The 16,151-nt window shown below is 42.3% G+C and overlaps 1 protein-coding gene across 1 annotated transcript; it reads right to left on the bottom strand.

The window, feature by feature from the left end:
* Positions 1–785: 785 nt before the first annotated feature.
* On the bottom strand, positions 786–16,032 carry noc2l (NOC2-like nucleolar associated transcriptional repressor). The gene is made up of 18 exons (XM_063882746.1): positions 15,890–16,032; positions 15,350–15,478; positions 14,830–15,010; positions 14,488–14,746; positions 13,807–13,897; positions 13,631–13,709; positions 13,256–13,366; positions 13,042–13,155; positions 12,705–12,893; positions 12,169–12,308; positions 10,979–11,090; positions 8,756–8,869; positions 7,788–7,889; positions 7,241–7,384; positions 4,576–4,689; positions 4,191–4,326; positions 2,328–2,417; positions 786–1,088 (listed from the first exon to the last, which is right to left on the bottom strand). Exons 1-18 carry the CDS (start codon positions 15,907–15,909, stop codon positions 976–978), a joined length of 2,238 nt encoding a protein of 745 aa, XP_063738816.1. The 5' UTR covers positions 15,910–16,032; the 3' UTR covers positions 786–975.
* Positions 16,033–16,151: the final 119 nt, after the last annotated feature.

Here is a 16,151-nt window from a genome sequence, read left to right as displayed (position 1 = left end):
GGTCTCCTGATGTGTGTGTCTGTGAATGGAGGGGGTTGGGGGGGGGCACAGTTCAGGTCAACACCAGCTGTCAGAGTGTGAGGTTCAGCCGCAGGCCAAGGCCTCCCTTGCCTGTGGGGATAAACCTGACCCTCCGTATCTACCCACACCCCCACACACATACAGGGCCATAACCAGCCCCCACTCTCACTTACCATACACCTTCAAAGAGTTTACACTGAAGCAGCACGCTCTGCTGGGACTTCCCCTCGCTTTAGGCGGGGCCCCTGCACCACAAGGTTCTGTATTCACTGAAAACAACTACAGAGGCAAAGTGACGACAAAAAAAATATTCTCAAATCTCCATCGACGTTTAGAGCCATAGAAAACCACTCTGCCCTGAGTTATGCCACCAGTGAACGCATACAATAATTCACCAAACAAAGGGTCACCTTAATTCAGGGAAGTAGAGAAAGGAAAAGGGGGAGACGATGGACTGGTTAAGCCGTGTGTGAGCATGTGAAGACAGTGGTCTGGGTGGGGGGTGGATGAGGATTTGGCACAGAAACAGACCAGCCTGTGTTGCTGCTCCACCACCTGGGCAGAGAGTCTTGGCACACCATCAGACGCCACCCTGCCAGCCTGGCACAGCGCTGCTGCCTCAGGGCTCAACAGCGCCTCTCTGAACCCCTCCTCCCGGCCGGCCTGGCCTTACAGAGCCTGAGGCTGCGTACAGGTGTGCACTTGTGCATCTACGCGCTTCAAGTAATTATCGTTTACATATTTTTAGAATAATCATAAACAAGTGAAGTCAGGGTTCTTTAATTTTGTTTTCAGAATTTCAATGCTTAATAACATTACATCATTAACATGTTTCTACTGTACAGGTGAAGTTATAGAACATACAAAAGCAAGGAAAATAGCAAAAGGCGTCCAATACTCTTCTGAATATATATTGTTGAATACGTAGATACGGAGCGTGTGCATCCATGAACCTCAGTCATCATCAGAGAGCTCCAGGTCCTCCACCAGGTCTTCGTCTCCCTCTGCCAGCTTTATCAGAGCGGCGGAGGTCAGGGGCTCGGGCACCGTAGTGGCCTCTTCGTCATCTGGAATACAAACAGCGAGCACTTTGACGCCACGTTCAGACACGGCGATGTAGGAAACTGGCAGATATCAACAGGTGACCGTTATGATCACTGTGTATAATAATTACTTTATAGGAGGGTACTTTTGAGAGATAATATTTGGACAACTATTTCACTATGTTCACATTTATCATCTGTTGATGTACCAGACAACCTAAAGGTCCCAGCAGGAGTTTTACTTGATAAATGAATGACCGATTCATAATCTGTCAGGGTACCAGCCGGTCCTTATAACCATTGAAATCTTAAAAAAACACATTATATTTCAATAAACTTTGGGGTAAAATTATCCCTTAACATAAGTAATTGCTGCATTTCCATCAATATTAGGTCATTATTAATATGACCTACTGTACTAAACAACAACAGTACAGTGACTTTATGAATAATGACCTTTTTGCCATGAAAGGCTTTACTATGTTTCAAGAAAAAGAACAAATATATTTATATATCCCAACATTTGATTTGTTTAATGAAAAACCATAAAATGCCTCTGAATACTATAATAGGATTTTTCTAGACAGTTTTACAAAGTCTTTTGACAAACTATCATATGACTATTTTAATATACATTTATGACTCTTTTCAAAATATAATATATGACCCTTTTTTTTTTTACATACTAATGAATTTCTTCTTTTCAATATATTAAAATATAACCATAAGGTTTTATTATGGGATGACACTTTTTAGGACAAACCAATTAATGACATCTTTTGAAATACTAATGCATCACTTATATATGATATACTATCCTGACTTTCATTTGACATTACTAATGAATGACTTTGCACATACTCTACCCTGACTCTTGTTCAACCTACTAGACCATAACTTTTTTAATGACATACTATACTTGACTTTTCACAAAATAACTTTTTTGTGACATGCAATACTAAGAATGAATATGTGCATAGTAACTGATAAACTATCATCAGAAAATCAAATCATAACACTGATTCAATTAAAACAGTACTTCCCTATACATGTCCCTATTTGCCCTCAGGGGTCGTCCGCATTTGATTTGATTTTAGCTGTAGGAACCCTTATCAGCTAATCATAAATTAACAATCATTAAATTATTATAATGCCCCATAAATGCATCAATCAAAACAGTCTCTTCTTAATACTGAATTAATAGATAATTTCAAAAGTTTGTCAACTACACATTTATGTTACCATGTTTAATACTGTACCAACCTGAGTCTCCGCCCTCCGTGTCTTCGTCATCGCTCATGTCATAAAGACCTTCAAGATCGTCATCATCCGACCCACGGCGGTCTTTTTTCCCTGAAGGAAGACAGTGAAAAACATTACATTTGATTTGATCTGCTATTTCTTTCTTCAGACATTCCTTGGTTAGCGTTGGTTCATCGCTGACGTCAGAGCGCTTCGGAGACACCTATATGTGGGCCAGGCTTCAGAGGCAGCTGGAAGTGTCTATTTCCTCCTGAGATGGAACTGAGAGTCGATTACAGACGCCGCTGCTGCTGCACAAACACCCATGACAGTTTACTGCCGGCAATTTCAGACATCTTGTGCTCAAGGCCTAAATATAGCAAATGGAGATAGCAGGCAGGTTCCACGGCTACAAGGATGATGGGAGAGTTGGTGTGTGTGTGTGTGTGTGTAAGAGAGAAGTTTGGAAGTTTGTACGAATTTGTGTCGTGGTATACACAGAGTGCTCTGTGTGTGTGTATGTGAGTGTTTAGCCAAAGGGACAACTGGGGTCCACAGGCTTTGAAGTTGAGGTGTGATGAGAGGCTGGGGGTGTGGAGGAGAGGGAAGCAAAACAGAGCTACTTCCTCTGTCAGCTTCACTGCAGCACACACATCAAACACACACATGTTCACGCATGCACACCCAGACTTAAACAAACAGAGATAAACAACGTCTAAAAGCATCAGGTACTGCGCTTCCTGTCTAATTTAAGATCACAACAATACTCTCTCCCACTTTTGGTTGTCCACATGGAGCTAGCAGAGTTCAGTAGTACCTTGGAAGTTGCCCCCAAATGACCCGGAAGATTTATTAGCCACACTGACACCCCACACACACATCAATCTAAATCATCAGCCCCCTCCTCTCAAACTTCCCCTCTTTCCGGGTGTGTGAGACCACAAAGAGCTTTGGTGAGCGGCCCAAAAGCTTTTGGCTATTTGGGACTAGACGACAAGGTGGTGGGTGTGCGTTTGTCATCGGGATGTGCGTCTTTGTGTGCGCATGTGTTGCGAGGACATGCGGGGGCAGCTGGTTGAAGCCCACAGAGCCAGAAAGAGGGAGCGACAGAGCTAGAATGAAAGAGAAGGAGAGAGCGGGAGAGGGGGAGCGGCCACCTCTGGCTGTTCCACTGGGCTGGTTTGAATTAGAAACCCCCGCTGGGATCCAAGCCTGTACTTCCTGTCGGGGGGGTTTCAGCTCTCGTGTGTGTGCAGGAGGGGTGAAGAAAGACGAACGAAAGGGAGGGAGGGGTGGACAGAGTGAGAGGCGGAGGCCCGTCGTTTGCCGGCAGCTGCCCGTCCGTTTGAGGGGACTCTCCCTACAATGAAGTCCAGATGTATTAAAAATAAAAAATCCCCCCCCGCCTCCTACTCCTTTCCTCTTTGACCTTGCGGAGGGCTTTATTCAGCTTGGAGCGTGTCCGAGTGTAAAACTGTAAAAGCGAGGTTGCAGCTGCCTGTGACCTGTGGACGACCCCTAGAGGACGAGACACACGGCGGCTAAAGAAAGATCAGGCTCATGCAGAGAGAGACAAACTGTCTGATAAGCAGAGATTTTCTGGTGAGTTTAATTTTAAATTGAATTTCCAGCTCCTCAGAAAGTGCCTCTGTGGATGATTCAAAAACTCAGAGCCTTGTGGTAACTGCTCTGCCGGTGATCTGCATCGCGTAGCCAAATCTTTAATAAAGTGGCCAGAAATGAAGATAGCAGCAGAGAAATCACATTGAACCGTCATCTCCTCTTCACCTTTGCAGTGCAGAACGCCAGGCTGTAACAAAACACAGCCCTCTAGAGGCCAACACGTGATTCAATACAAGTTAGTAAACGTGAGAGTCAGCTTGCCTCTGATTTTCAGTTGTCCGTCATCCTCTCCATCCTCGCTGTCTGACTGGAACAGATCTGTGAACTCCTTCTTGTCCTCCACCTTCTTCTCCTGAACCTTTCTGCGTTTGATCTCTGGGAGCTCCAGATCCTCCATCTTTACACAACACAAACAGCAGGGTTAACACACAATACTTCATTCATTGTGTTGATGAAGATGACCATAAATTATTGTTTTGCCAGTAAACTCTTCTACTCTTCAGACATTGTCTGACTGTTTCATGATTCATGTAACAGATCTCTCTTGTGGATAACGGTGAGTTTCATAATTAAAAAAAGACAGAAGTGATTCATGTTGACTGAGTGGGATGAAGCACATTTTGGTATGTTTCGGTAGAAAAGTTACCCTTTCTTTGCCGGAGATCTCCAGCTGGATTTCCTTCACCCTCAGTTTTTTCCACTGGCTGTAGTACCTGCTGAGGGGAGTCCCCTCCTCCTGCATCTGCTTCTCCCAGGCCACCTGACAAGAGGACATGCTGATTAACATTTTGAGGAACAATGTGTGTACAGGTGTGGGCGTGTTTATTAAACCAAATGAATATCCAAGGTGGGAGGTTTTTTGTTTGTGCCATTGCAATTTCTGAAAAGGATCTTACTTCACGTGGCATTCCACCAAAATAAATTTAGAGAAAGAGATGGAAGATGTGGAAAAGACGGATTGAAGGTGCCTGAAAGCGGAGGACAGCAGATCTTCTCCAGGCCCTAAAGGTCTGTGTGGACGATATTGATTAGGCTCAATCACATTACCCGACCAACAAATCCAATAGAGCCAACCGACCGCGACCTACAGCGCCCGCTAGCTTAACACATTTACAACAATTTGCCATGGTGCTATTAAGATGGGTGACATGTGCACGCAAAAAAAAGGAAAGCCAGGATAAGAAAATGAAACTAGAAAAAGCCACTTCTGAATTCAGCCCAGACTCAGACCAACAAAACAAAACATCACATGCAGGCAGCGGAGAAAGACGAGAGACGTCAGAGTGCGACCTGGATGGAGGCAGGGCATTGTTAATTAGGCTAGCTCTCCGTTTGGGTGACATGTCAGCAGGGGGCTAGTGGCCAGAGGGGGGCCGTGGCCTTTTCCCAGCAGCAGCGAGGCTGTCCCCTCTCATCCGCCCGCAGTGACACCTACCGCTGCCACGGTAGCAGAGAGTGGATGCCATGGCGACAGCCTCCGCTGAGCCGAGTGCCGGGGCGACAGGAGCTGGCGCTGCCGCGGTGCCGTGCTGTCTGTCTGTTCTACTTAGTTAACACACACACACTCCCATGTGTGTACACACACAGATTTTCTCATCAGGTAAATTACACAAAGACCATCCTCTTTAATTTTATCCTTAAACGCTCTTAAATATTAATCAGCGGTTACATGTCAAGACTCTCAGCAGCAGCGAAGCCACATAAAAGCGTGTTTGTGCGGACAGGTAGTGCAGAGAGAGAGTAGGTCAACACAGAAAACGCACTAATGGCTGATCACTAAGGCAGAGGCGCCTCTGGTTCAAAAGCCCATAAGAGCTTCCAATTACCAAAGGGTCATTCTTAACCAGAATCAGAGTTTATTCAGGGAAGTGGCCTCCATTAGCCGCCGTCACTGAAGGGTCGTCAGCTAGGACTGCAGCCTCTGGTTCAACTGGACAAGAGCCCAAAACAGAAGTTTACAGTGACCGTTATCCTTTGGGTGCAACTGAAACACACTGCTCCCTCTTTCTTGCTTCGTAAAGACATTCACACAACTCAGAGTTAATGTTGAGTGCAGCTGGAAAGTAAAGCAGGTACAGCTCATCTAAATCATGGAACAAAGTAAAATCATCACGTTGTACTTCCTAAAGACAATTCTTATAGACAAACTTGATTGAGCAAGTCAACAGGATTGAGCTGGTTAATTGTTGACTGTGGATTATCTTAAACTTCAACCATCCCACCAAATCAGCAGAAACATATCCCCAAAAGCTGGCAAAGTGACAGCAGACTCCTTGTTAGGTCTGATTTATTATCATCAGTGAGGCCAACGTACTGCTCTCCCTCAACTTTCAATTAGCTATAACTGTATCGATGGACGCTCAGTATTATAACAGTGGTATAACAGTTTTGCTTAAAGACGGAATTTCTTGAGGACTCATATTTTATTCCAAAAGCCATGAGACTCTGAAGGGCCTCCTTCATATCTTTAAAGCACTCTTGTTTTACAGCTCACGTGTGTATTTATTTTTACACGCAGCAGCATTTTATTCCACTGTAAATTATTTAATTAAAAGTTCTGTTTTATTTTATAGTTTTCTATTTTTCTTTCTTCTTGCATTTTTGTGTTGTTGATATCTTATGTATATTTATAAAGGCATTGTTGGATGAGCCTGGGACTTACATTTTGAAATGCCAAAACTACATTGTAGCTATTAAGCATATTACAATAAAGCCTTTAAATTGTATCTTAATTTCTCTTTGGACATGTTGGAAATTGTATTTCTCTACAGCTTTAAGAAAAACTGGGATCATAACCCTCTAACCCTCATCACTGTCTGAGGGGAATAAGTGTGTTACCTAATGCTAACGAAGATTAAGGAACATGAACGGTCCAAAACACTTTTCTGGAAATAAAAGGCCTTTAATCAGATGCCCACGGTGAAGAAGACTTGTTGTCTTCCACATGAAAAAGCCATCTGATAAAAGCTTTAAAAACTTGTTTTTTAAAGCTTGAGCTAACAATACTCCACTAAGTTCCATAATAACAATAAAGACTAAACCTTTTGATGATAACAGCTGATTAGCATCTTTGGTTAGCTATAAACAAGTGAACTGGTCTGTTTTTGTAACCTTTTTGGTTAAATGGCTTGACCAGTAATTAAGTGAAACATCTAAAAAAGGTCCACAAAAAGATAATATTAGGAAAGACAAACTGACAATAAATCCAAGCAAAGGACAGAGGTAAAATGAGGACTCTGGAGAGGCAGCCTCTGAAATCAGGACAAGACATTCGCCTGACCTCCCTTCCTGAGTCTCACACACACACTCACCACTGCGGTGGCATCGGCCACTCCGAAGGCGGCCTTCTGTCTCCGCCCTGTGATGTAGCTGCTGTTCTCCTGTACCTTTTCCAGCAGCTGGCGCACTGGCTTGCAGTAATTGGCCACTTTGCATTCCTTCAGGAACGCTTTCAGCTGTAGGGGACATGGAGGGGGAGTATGAGAAAGGAGGAACTCATGTAAAAAAATATTCATCCAGTTTGCCCATACGGTTTGTTCAGTCACAGCTGAGGAGGGCTTGTGGTCGTTTCCCCTGGGGGGGGGGGGGGGGGGTAGATGAAGGCTGGCAGATCCTGAATCATCTATTCAGACAGGTTTTTAACTCGGGAAATTATGTTCAGAGCCACTGCTTCCTTATTAGTTCAGACTGAATCAATGTCGGTGTGTGTGTGTGTGTGTGTGTGTGTGTGTGTGTGTGTGTGTGTGTGTGTGTGTATGTGTGTGTGTGTGTATGTGTGTGTGTGTGTGTGTGTGTGTGTGTGTGTGTGTGTGGAGTTGAACATTTCATTTCACAAACTCAGCTTGAAGGTGGAGTTACCTGAATGACTGTGGGCAGGGCGAGCTCTGGGAAGCCGATGGAGCTGGCCTGAGTGTGGAAGTACTCCAGTATCAGGTCATACAGCTGGTCAATCAAGCCGTCCTGAAATTCAACAGAACATCGAGATCGTTAAATATTATTCATACTTTAGAAGGATAAATCAGCTAACATGGTGTGCGACTGATTAAACGAAGAATATTGCAATAAGAATGGATTATCGTATTATATATTGCTTCACCGACCACTCAGCCGATCATGCACGAGCACATAACATGCCTACTCAACACCCTAGACACGATCAGGGATATTACTTACAATATATAAACTTATATTAAAGTGTTTTCTGCTCTTACTTACTGTTGCTTTCATTATACTGCTAAAATAAACCTAATTGTTTTGTTTCTAATTGAGAAGAATCCAAAACTGATCCAGTGAACAAATTGAAGTGAAGTAGGTTGGGAAGACAAATGAAAGACTTTTCTAGCCTATGTTGACTAATGAGTGTTCCGGTTTAGACAGCTCAGTTCCTGTTAAATCGGGTCCGCTGGGATTCTACGAGGCAGGAGTTCGTGGCAGCTGCCCAGGTGAAAACAGCCCTAGCGAGCGGAGTGCAGGGGATAATCCCAGAGGGCCGTGCTGCAATCCTCTTGGCTGCAGGCTGAGCGTGGCGACAGAGGGCCAGTTTTAGAGCCCTGACAAGGAGCTTTCAGTGCTGCCCTCAATCCCCTTATGTACAGACGCAGGCTCACATGCAGTGTAAGGGAGCAAAGTGAAATAACATTAACTAAGACTTGAACCACTCAACTGATCAGCAGCTACACCATCTTGGTGGTCTAAAGATCAGAAGCATCATCGCAAACAGGGGCACACAACGAGCAGCGTCGCAGTAATAAAGGCGCCTCCCTAACTGCAGTGAAAATTAAAAAAAATATCTGCCCTCTCAAGTGGGGGAAGACAATCAAACTTACCTTATAGGCTTTCTCCATAAGGTTGACTTTGCTTAGCTTCAGGATGACTGCAAAGTTGATGGGCTTCTTGCTCATTCGCGCTGGTTTCTTGTTGAAGTCCACCTGTTGGAGGATCTATAAAAAAATAATATGTTAAACTTAGAAAAAGAAGCTCAGAAACGCTTTGTTTAACTGGGTTCCTAAAGTGCAATGGAAAGCAGCTTCAGAGGTCAGAGTTCATGGAGCCAGAATGATTCCAAACGTTCAGAATGTGATTCGATATTTGTTTATTTTGTGATTATTTCCACTATGAGTTTCCTATGGTTTGTATTTGTAAAAGAAACTGTTTTTGGAGGACGCATCAACCGGTTGTCCCAAATATCAAATCCCATACTAAAGGAATGCATAAAAATGAAACCACAAGCCTAACTTTACTTAAGCTATTCTTTCTAGCGTCCACACACCTTCAGTCTAACACTCATACACACTACAGCCTTATAAACACAAAGCAGCTCATCACATTGAATTAACAATGGAGAAAATAAGTGATCATCCTTTCACCTTTTGCAATGCCAAACACATTTTGAATCAAGCAGTTCCTCAACAATATAACACTTCTCCCAAGAAATAATTAGTGAATCAGAATAAACATAAATCCTTGCCTGAATAACCTAAAATCGCAAATATATTTAGCCTGTACATTTCCAAACCCCTAAAGCTGATTAAAAGTAAAACCATGAAAGTAATAATTATTTTTATTACAACTTCAATATTGCTATTGTTTCTGTGTCTAAAATTAACTTTTAGAAACATTCAGTAAATCTACAGTTGTGTTCCGCGTCCCTTGACCTAACTTTTATTCATAAGGTCATCATTACGAACCCGTGTTCACAGCCAAAGGAAAAACATTACACCAGCTGTATTTCAATACTGTCTTTCAATTAGGATAATTATCATTGTACACCGTTCATTTTACATGCTGCAGTGTTTCTGAGATGACATTTCTATCTTAGTCTGTGAAAGTACATTCTAGTCAACGTGTGGGCTATTTGTCTAGAAGCTTTAGCTTTCACATCTGCCCACAATGCGAGAGTGTGTTTCTGTTTTGTATTTGTGTATCAAGCTATTTCTGCCTCTACGTATCTTTGAGCTTTTCTGTGCGTTTGTGCGTGTGTGTTAGTGTGTGAGTGTGTGTGGTCGTTACTGTGCTCAGTGTGCGAAGCAGAGCAACGCTCCTGGCCGGTGCTGTCTGTACAAACATAGGATGTGGTGGCGGTCTGCGGGGGAGCCAGGGGGAAGTGGGAAGGCATGGGCCAACCCTGGTGCATGCACATACACACACAGCTAGTGAAGCAGGAAGCTCCAAATCCTACACCCCCCTCGGAGATGCGAGAACACACACAGGCACAGACACACTGGAGGAAGGGGCTGCTTCTGCTGCTCTAATTAAAACAGTAGCAGCGTACCTCAGCCTGCCTGTAACAGTGCCTTAATAAGGGGAACAGCAAAGAAGAAAAAACACAGGAAATATTGTGCCTCACAAATAAACACTGTTTGCTGCTGGGGGGTTGGGGGGGGGCTCTGAGGGTATACGGGGAAAGGAGGTAGAGTGGGCTATAGGCAGAGAGGATGTGGTCTGCACAGCGTGTTAGGACCAGAGTGCAAACCACAACCAAGCCTTTATCGCTTTGGTCAAACTGCTGGAGACACGGAGACACACACACACACACACACTCTGACCATCCCAGCGGGCTGGCCTAGTTGCTGGCGCGAGCACACCGCTCTCCTCCGGCACACCACAACAACACTGGCCCACAGCATGCATAAACTCACGCACACCAACGACACGCAGACCGCACAATCACGTGCCTCACACCTGACCCTGAATAAAAGTCGTCAGTTGGTGAACTGTGATTGGTCTGATAACAGAGGTGCCTCTCAAACACACACAGTGCTATCTTTCGATGCGTTTCCTCCTGAGCTCCTTCAGTTGTGGCCGTTGAGACCAAAATGCATTTCATACGCCACTGATGTTTTCCACAGCAAACCACTGGCGGAACATTTCATCACATCTACCTTTTCATTGTTTCCATGGGTGACAAAGACTCCCAACTGACTGTTTATTCTGCATAATTCAAGTTCTGTGAACTGGTGAACAACATTTAAACTGCTGGAAAACTTAAAGCAAGCTGCTCTGATCCTGTCAGATCCACACTGCTGTGACTGCTGGATGTGACGTCTTACCTCCAGGATGAAAGGGAGCACTGGCACAAATGTGTTGGTGCTGCCGGATAGCAGGGTGAGGGATTTGCAGCAGTGCATCCTCAGGGGGTAATATCTGGATGTCGGCACTAGTCTGTGCAGCGGAAGAAAAACATTGGTCAATGTCTCCACCTGCTGTTGGCAAAATGTACAGTGAAAATGTTGGCTTCTCACTAATAAAAGGGAAATACGGTTGTGCTGCACTTTAGCAGCTAAAGTTTTACAGCACAATTTAGGAGGAAGCTGATTAAGATGTAAGACTTTCGATGATGACACATAAGCTTTTTGGGATTTACATGTTACGATAGCTGAAACTAGTAACAGCTTTGTCAGGTATATTATATATATATAAAAAAAGAGAGTTAATAATGTTAAATGTACTGTACAAACTCTACTGCACAAAGAGTGCTGGAGGCAGGACATTTCACAGTCCAACAATAAACAAACATGTATTCTTAGAATAATAAATATATTGTACGGGCTGGGAGAGCTGGGGCAGATGCATTTCATAATTGGACTTTTTTTAATGCCTACAACAATGAACTAAAATGTTACCCTCAGCTCTTTTTACTGCTTTAAGTATATTTTATCCTGGTTTAGCTGAATAACCAGGTATTTCTTAAAAGTATAGGGGTTGGTTACTGAGCTGGTTACTGATTCATTAACAATATGATTTTTTAGAAAATTAATTTGCAACTATTTTGATGAGAAATGATTTGTTGATTTGCTGCTTTCACTTGTCTTACGATAATGTTACTTAATGTGGACCCAAACATGTGACAGAAATACAAAATGATGAAAAGAAAAATCCATTATGAATAAACATTGCAGCCATGCATTGTTTTTTCAAAATTAAATCTCAACAGAAATCAGAAATTACAAATGTGTTGCCAAGTGGACACACAATTAGCATTTTACACTGCTATAAATCCATTAAAGCCTATGTTAAAAAAAGAAAATGATTGACATTAATAACAAAAATACACTCTTCACAAGCAATAGCTACAGCAAATAGCTAGCTGCTGTATTTTGAACACTATAACGATTAATCACGCAGAGCAATGTTTCTACCTCAAGGAATCAGTTTTCTCTTTATTATTGTTCATTGTCTAACATGGACATGAACTTCTAATAATAATACAAAATATACGAGTGCATATAGATATACTCACTTCACGGTGCCGATTATGACTTGGCAGAGTGGATAAATGAGAGGCTGGAGAACATCACTGGGGTGCAGGGTGCCGAGGACTCGACACCAGAGGTGCAGACAGTGGATATACTGCCAGTTATACACTGACTGGTACGTTTCCTAAAGAACACACAGGGATTTGTATTATAGATGCTTAGCAGTGAGTCTTCATATGAACTGGACAGGTTTGGTAACCTAAGGGTTGGCGGTTCAAGCCCTGATCGGACCAAAATACAAAGTGTTGACTGGTAGGTGTAAAGGTGCCAGTTCACCTCTTAGGGAGTGCCCAGGTGTTCTTGAGCAAGTCAACAGAACCCTGACTGCTCCATGGAGCTGAAAAATCGGCAGCCCCTTTGCTCAGACACCTCTCCACTAACACATAAGCATAGGTCCTGTTTGTGCATGTGTTTATTTAAGGTCTGTGTGTCTGTAACACCATAGGAATAAACTTAATTCATATAATGAAAATATGTCCAAACAGACAATCTCCCGGTGCACACACTGACAAAAATGTACCTTTTTCTTCATGGTCATGGCGTTCCTGAGGTGGATGGCCAGCTGTCGGATGTAGATGAAGGCGTGCTGGTAAGTGGCCTGTGTGTCCAGCGAGTACATCTCAGTGAGAGTTCGCTGCATGAAGTTGATCATGGGCAGCACGTTGGGAGAGGTGAACTTACAGTTTTGTACGTAGGAAATGTACATTTGCTGCAAAAAGAAAGGAAAATATAAGGCCGATTAAAATATAAAATATTTTGACAAACTAGATGTAGTTTACTCTATTCTTTACTAAAATGTGACTCTTTTTGAAAGTGCAGATACCCGTGGCCTTGTATCACTCTGAATTAAGACTCACCTTGAGAATAGGGTTGAGATATGTTTCCTGTTTGTGTCTGCAGATTTTGTTGAGGGCCAGGAAGGCGAGAACCCGACTTGTCTCCTCCCCTGTGCTCCATTGCTTCATCAGTTGCTGCACACAAACAAGAGACGTGAAATTACATCAGAAACTATATTGCAGCATTCATTTAATGTCAACACTTCACACCATCTTATGATAACTACTGACTTACCTTAACCAGGTGACGACATTGTTTGGGGAGACAAAGGTAATAAGGTGCAAGCTGGTTGGCGTGCCGCAGGACAGCGCTGATCACTGTGGCCTCTGTCAGGCAGGATAACAACTACAGGTGGAGAGAGGGACAAAAGCGAGGATAACAGAGATTACTACTGGCGTGTTTTCAGGATACAGAAGGACAAGAGGGAGGACTTATCATGGCATGTACATCTCTGTTATGAATGTGTTGTTATGTGTCAAAGAAAATAAAAATGTCTCTACTGTATCTTTTCCCGTCTACCTCATCTGTCTACAGGAGGCAGAACTCAAAAAAGGTAGAAAAGGCCCAGAGAGACACAGAAGAGATGCTTGAAGAGACAGAAAAACAAACCTGAACTACTCCACTAAGATACATCTTGATGTCAACTTGATTCCTCTGCCACTTTGGACTAGATGAAGGGAGCACTAGCCTGAGAACAGAACATAAGAAGTCAGGAGTGAAACATCTTTCCACAGCTATATCAGGACTTTAAACAGAAGGCTATTATCCAGATATCCAATTCATACTTTTTCTGGTCTTTTTCTGGCTTCAGGTTGAGCATCCTCTGCAGGGCCACGTAAACATCTCTGATACAGAACAGGACCAGGGCGTTGAACACTGTAGACAGTACAGGTAGAGAGACATTTATGCATGGTTATGCCATCACATCTGGTTGTTGTTGTTACTTGTATTATATGCAATGCATTAAGGAGTTTCTTTTTTGTTTTATTCAAAAAGGTCAATGTTACAGCAAACACATACAGTAAATATAAAAAGTGCCTACAAGTTATTATTATGCAGGTTTTTTTACAGTGTTCGAAATATATGAAAGTGTAACTCCACCACATCCAAAATGTCAAACACATTTTGGAAAACGGCTTTTAAATGTAACGGTCAAACTTACCAAAATGTGTGTGTATGGCGACAAATAATGAATTTTAAAAATCAATACTTTTTGGTTTTAACAGAAATGTGTCAGTGATACAGTCTTTAATATATTCCAAGCGAAAGCTGGCCTCTTTTATTTGGTGTTCTCTAAAGTTAAATTGAAATTCTGCCAAGTCTTGACAGCTTTTTCAGTTGTATTGGCAATATTTGTATGTTATAATGTATTATTCTAATAAAATGTTATCATTGTAGTGATGATGCTATACTTTTTCCATAGGATAGTAACAGTTTAAATACAAATATTCAACATGGTATCCTACCTGAACTGTCTGCCACTTTGTAGCGACACTGCGCCCCTCCTTCGCCCTTGGTAGTAGCCACTGCAGCCTTAAAGGCCTGGGTGACTTCTCTGAAGAGTCGAGGTGTGGGTTCCTTCTTCATAGCAGCTTTCCACTCTTCAACCATTTTGTCTGTGACTTTGATAATCTCCACTCCATTCTTAGTTCTCTTTGAAGCCTTTGAACCTTCTGCATCACCTTCGTCTTCGTCATCATCATCACCATCATCAGAGCCGGCCTCCTAAAAGCAAAACACCAAAGGATAAATAGTTTTATTTTCACAAGAGAACTCAGCATCAACTAAGACAATGGCAGCTGGCCTACCTCAAGTTTGGACGGCAATTTGTGATATTTTTTCTCGTCCTCATCCTCAGAGCTGTCTGTGTCATCAAAGTTTAGCAGCGTTTGGTCGTTTGCTTGCAGAAACTTGTAGAACTCTGGATCTTTGTTCTTTAACCTGGACAGCTGGTCCTTGTGCTGACTGGCCTTACCTTTCTTATCATCTCTATAGAGAAAAAAAAGCACAACAAACTTTAACATGTGATTTTGAGATCAAGGTTTCTCAGGGACAAGGGGGTAGAAAGTAGGGAAGGGGAAATGCCTCTTTCCTGCTTTAGATTTAAGATAACATAGAATGTACTGATCCCCGAGAAAATCCATGCCAGATTGGTAATACATTATAACACCATAATACAGTAAGTGCCTAATACAGTAACCATAAAAGTAAGGAATAAATAGTCAGATAAATTAATTAAAATATGTACGTGTTATTCAATATAATATTGCATATGTTATTATCACTATCACAATGTTACAGTTTAGGAAGTCATCTCAAAGCACTCACGTTTCAAATGCTGCAGATTTATTCTTATTAAGACGATTCTGTTTTTGAGTCTCATCTTCAGATTCATCTTCCCCTGCAGAATCTAAAGCTGTTAGCAGGAACTCGTCCATACTGAGCTCTTCCAACTTCCTACAAAGAAAGAAAACAGTTTAAAAAGTAAGTTAGTAGGGCAACATGTGGGGGGGACATATGTATAACATGTTCTATAGTACACAGCGTCTATTCAAACGTTTGCTTTTCAGCTTACAGCTTAACATTCTTGAATAAAAATAAAGTTGTTATTTTAAACAAAGAGAAAAATACTAAATATGTAGAGCTTCACGTTTGAGTGAAGCTAGCGGTAGCTGCTTCAAAGCTCTTATAACACTAAGCTAGCATTAAGCTAGGATACTTTCGGACTCAATGTAAGCTAAAACGAGTCCTAAAACCCACACAAATGCAACAACTGGACTGACAACACTATACTTCTTTAAAATAAAACATATTTGCCATTATAACTCGCAAAATACAGCACTTATTATAGAAAATGTGTCCACAAACCTTTTCTGTTTGGCTGCCATGCTGGATCCCAAAAACGTGATGCGTGAAGCTCTCAAACCTCATTACCCACAACTCCCTGCTGCAAAACGAAGAGGTTTGGTTTTATGTTTCAAGGTGCTCAACAGACTGAAGCAGGATATTTTCGTCAATCTATGAAAAAAAACCACCGTGTAAATTATTATATTAAGTTACTTTGAGAATAATGTCATCCCCTCATGACTGCAGTATCGCAACATATTGAGAAACGCTATCAAACGAATGA

Source organism: Eleginops maclovinus, chromosome 1, assembly GCF_036324505.1.
Source record: "Eleginops maclovinus isolate JMC-PN-2008 ecotype Puerto Natales chromosome 1, JC_Emac_rtc_rv5, whole genome shotgun sequence".
Taxonomy (NCBI): domain Eukaryota; kingdom Metazoa; phylum Chordata; class Actinopteri; order Perciformes; family Eleginopidae; genus Eleginops; species Eleginops maclovinus.
This window is presented reverse-complemented; position numbering and strand designations above follow the sequence as displayed.

What these genes read in the sequence shown, in the direction of transcription:
- noc2l (XM_063882746.1), bottom strand. Translation starts at nt 15,909, where the DNA reads ATGGCAGCCAAACAGAAAAG. An exon ending in TGCTCCCTTTCATCCTGGAG is followed by an intron (nt 8,870 to 10,978) that starts GTAAGACGTCAC and finishes ATTTTTTTATAG; the next exon opens with ATCCTCCAACAGGTGGACTT. An exon ending in CCCTGCCCACAGTCATTCAG is followed by an intron (nt 7,385 to 7,787) that starts GTAACTCCACCT and finishes TGTCCCCTACAG; the next exon opens with CTGAAAGCGTTCCTGAAGGA.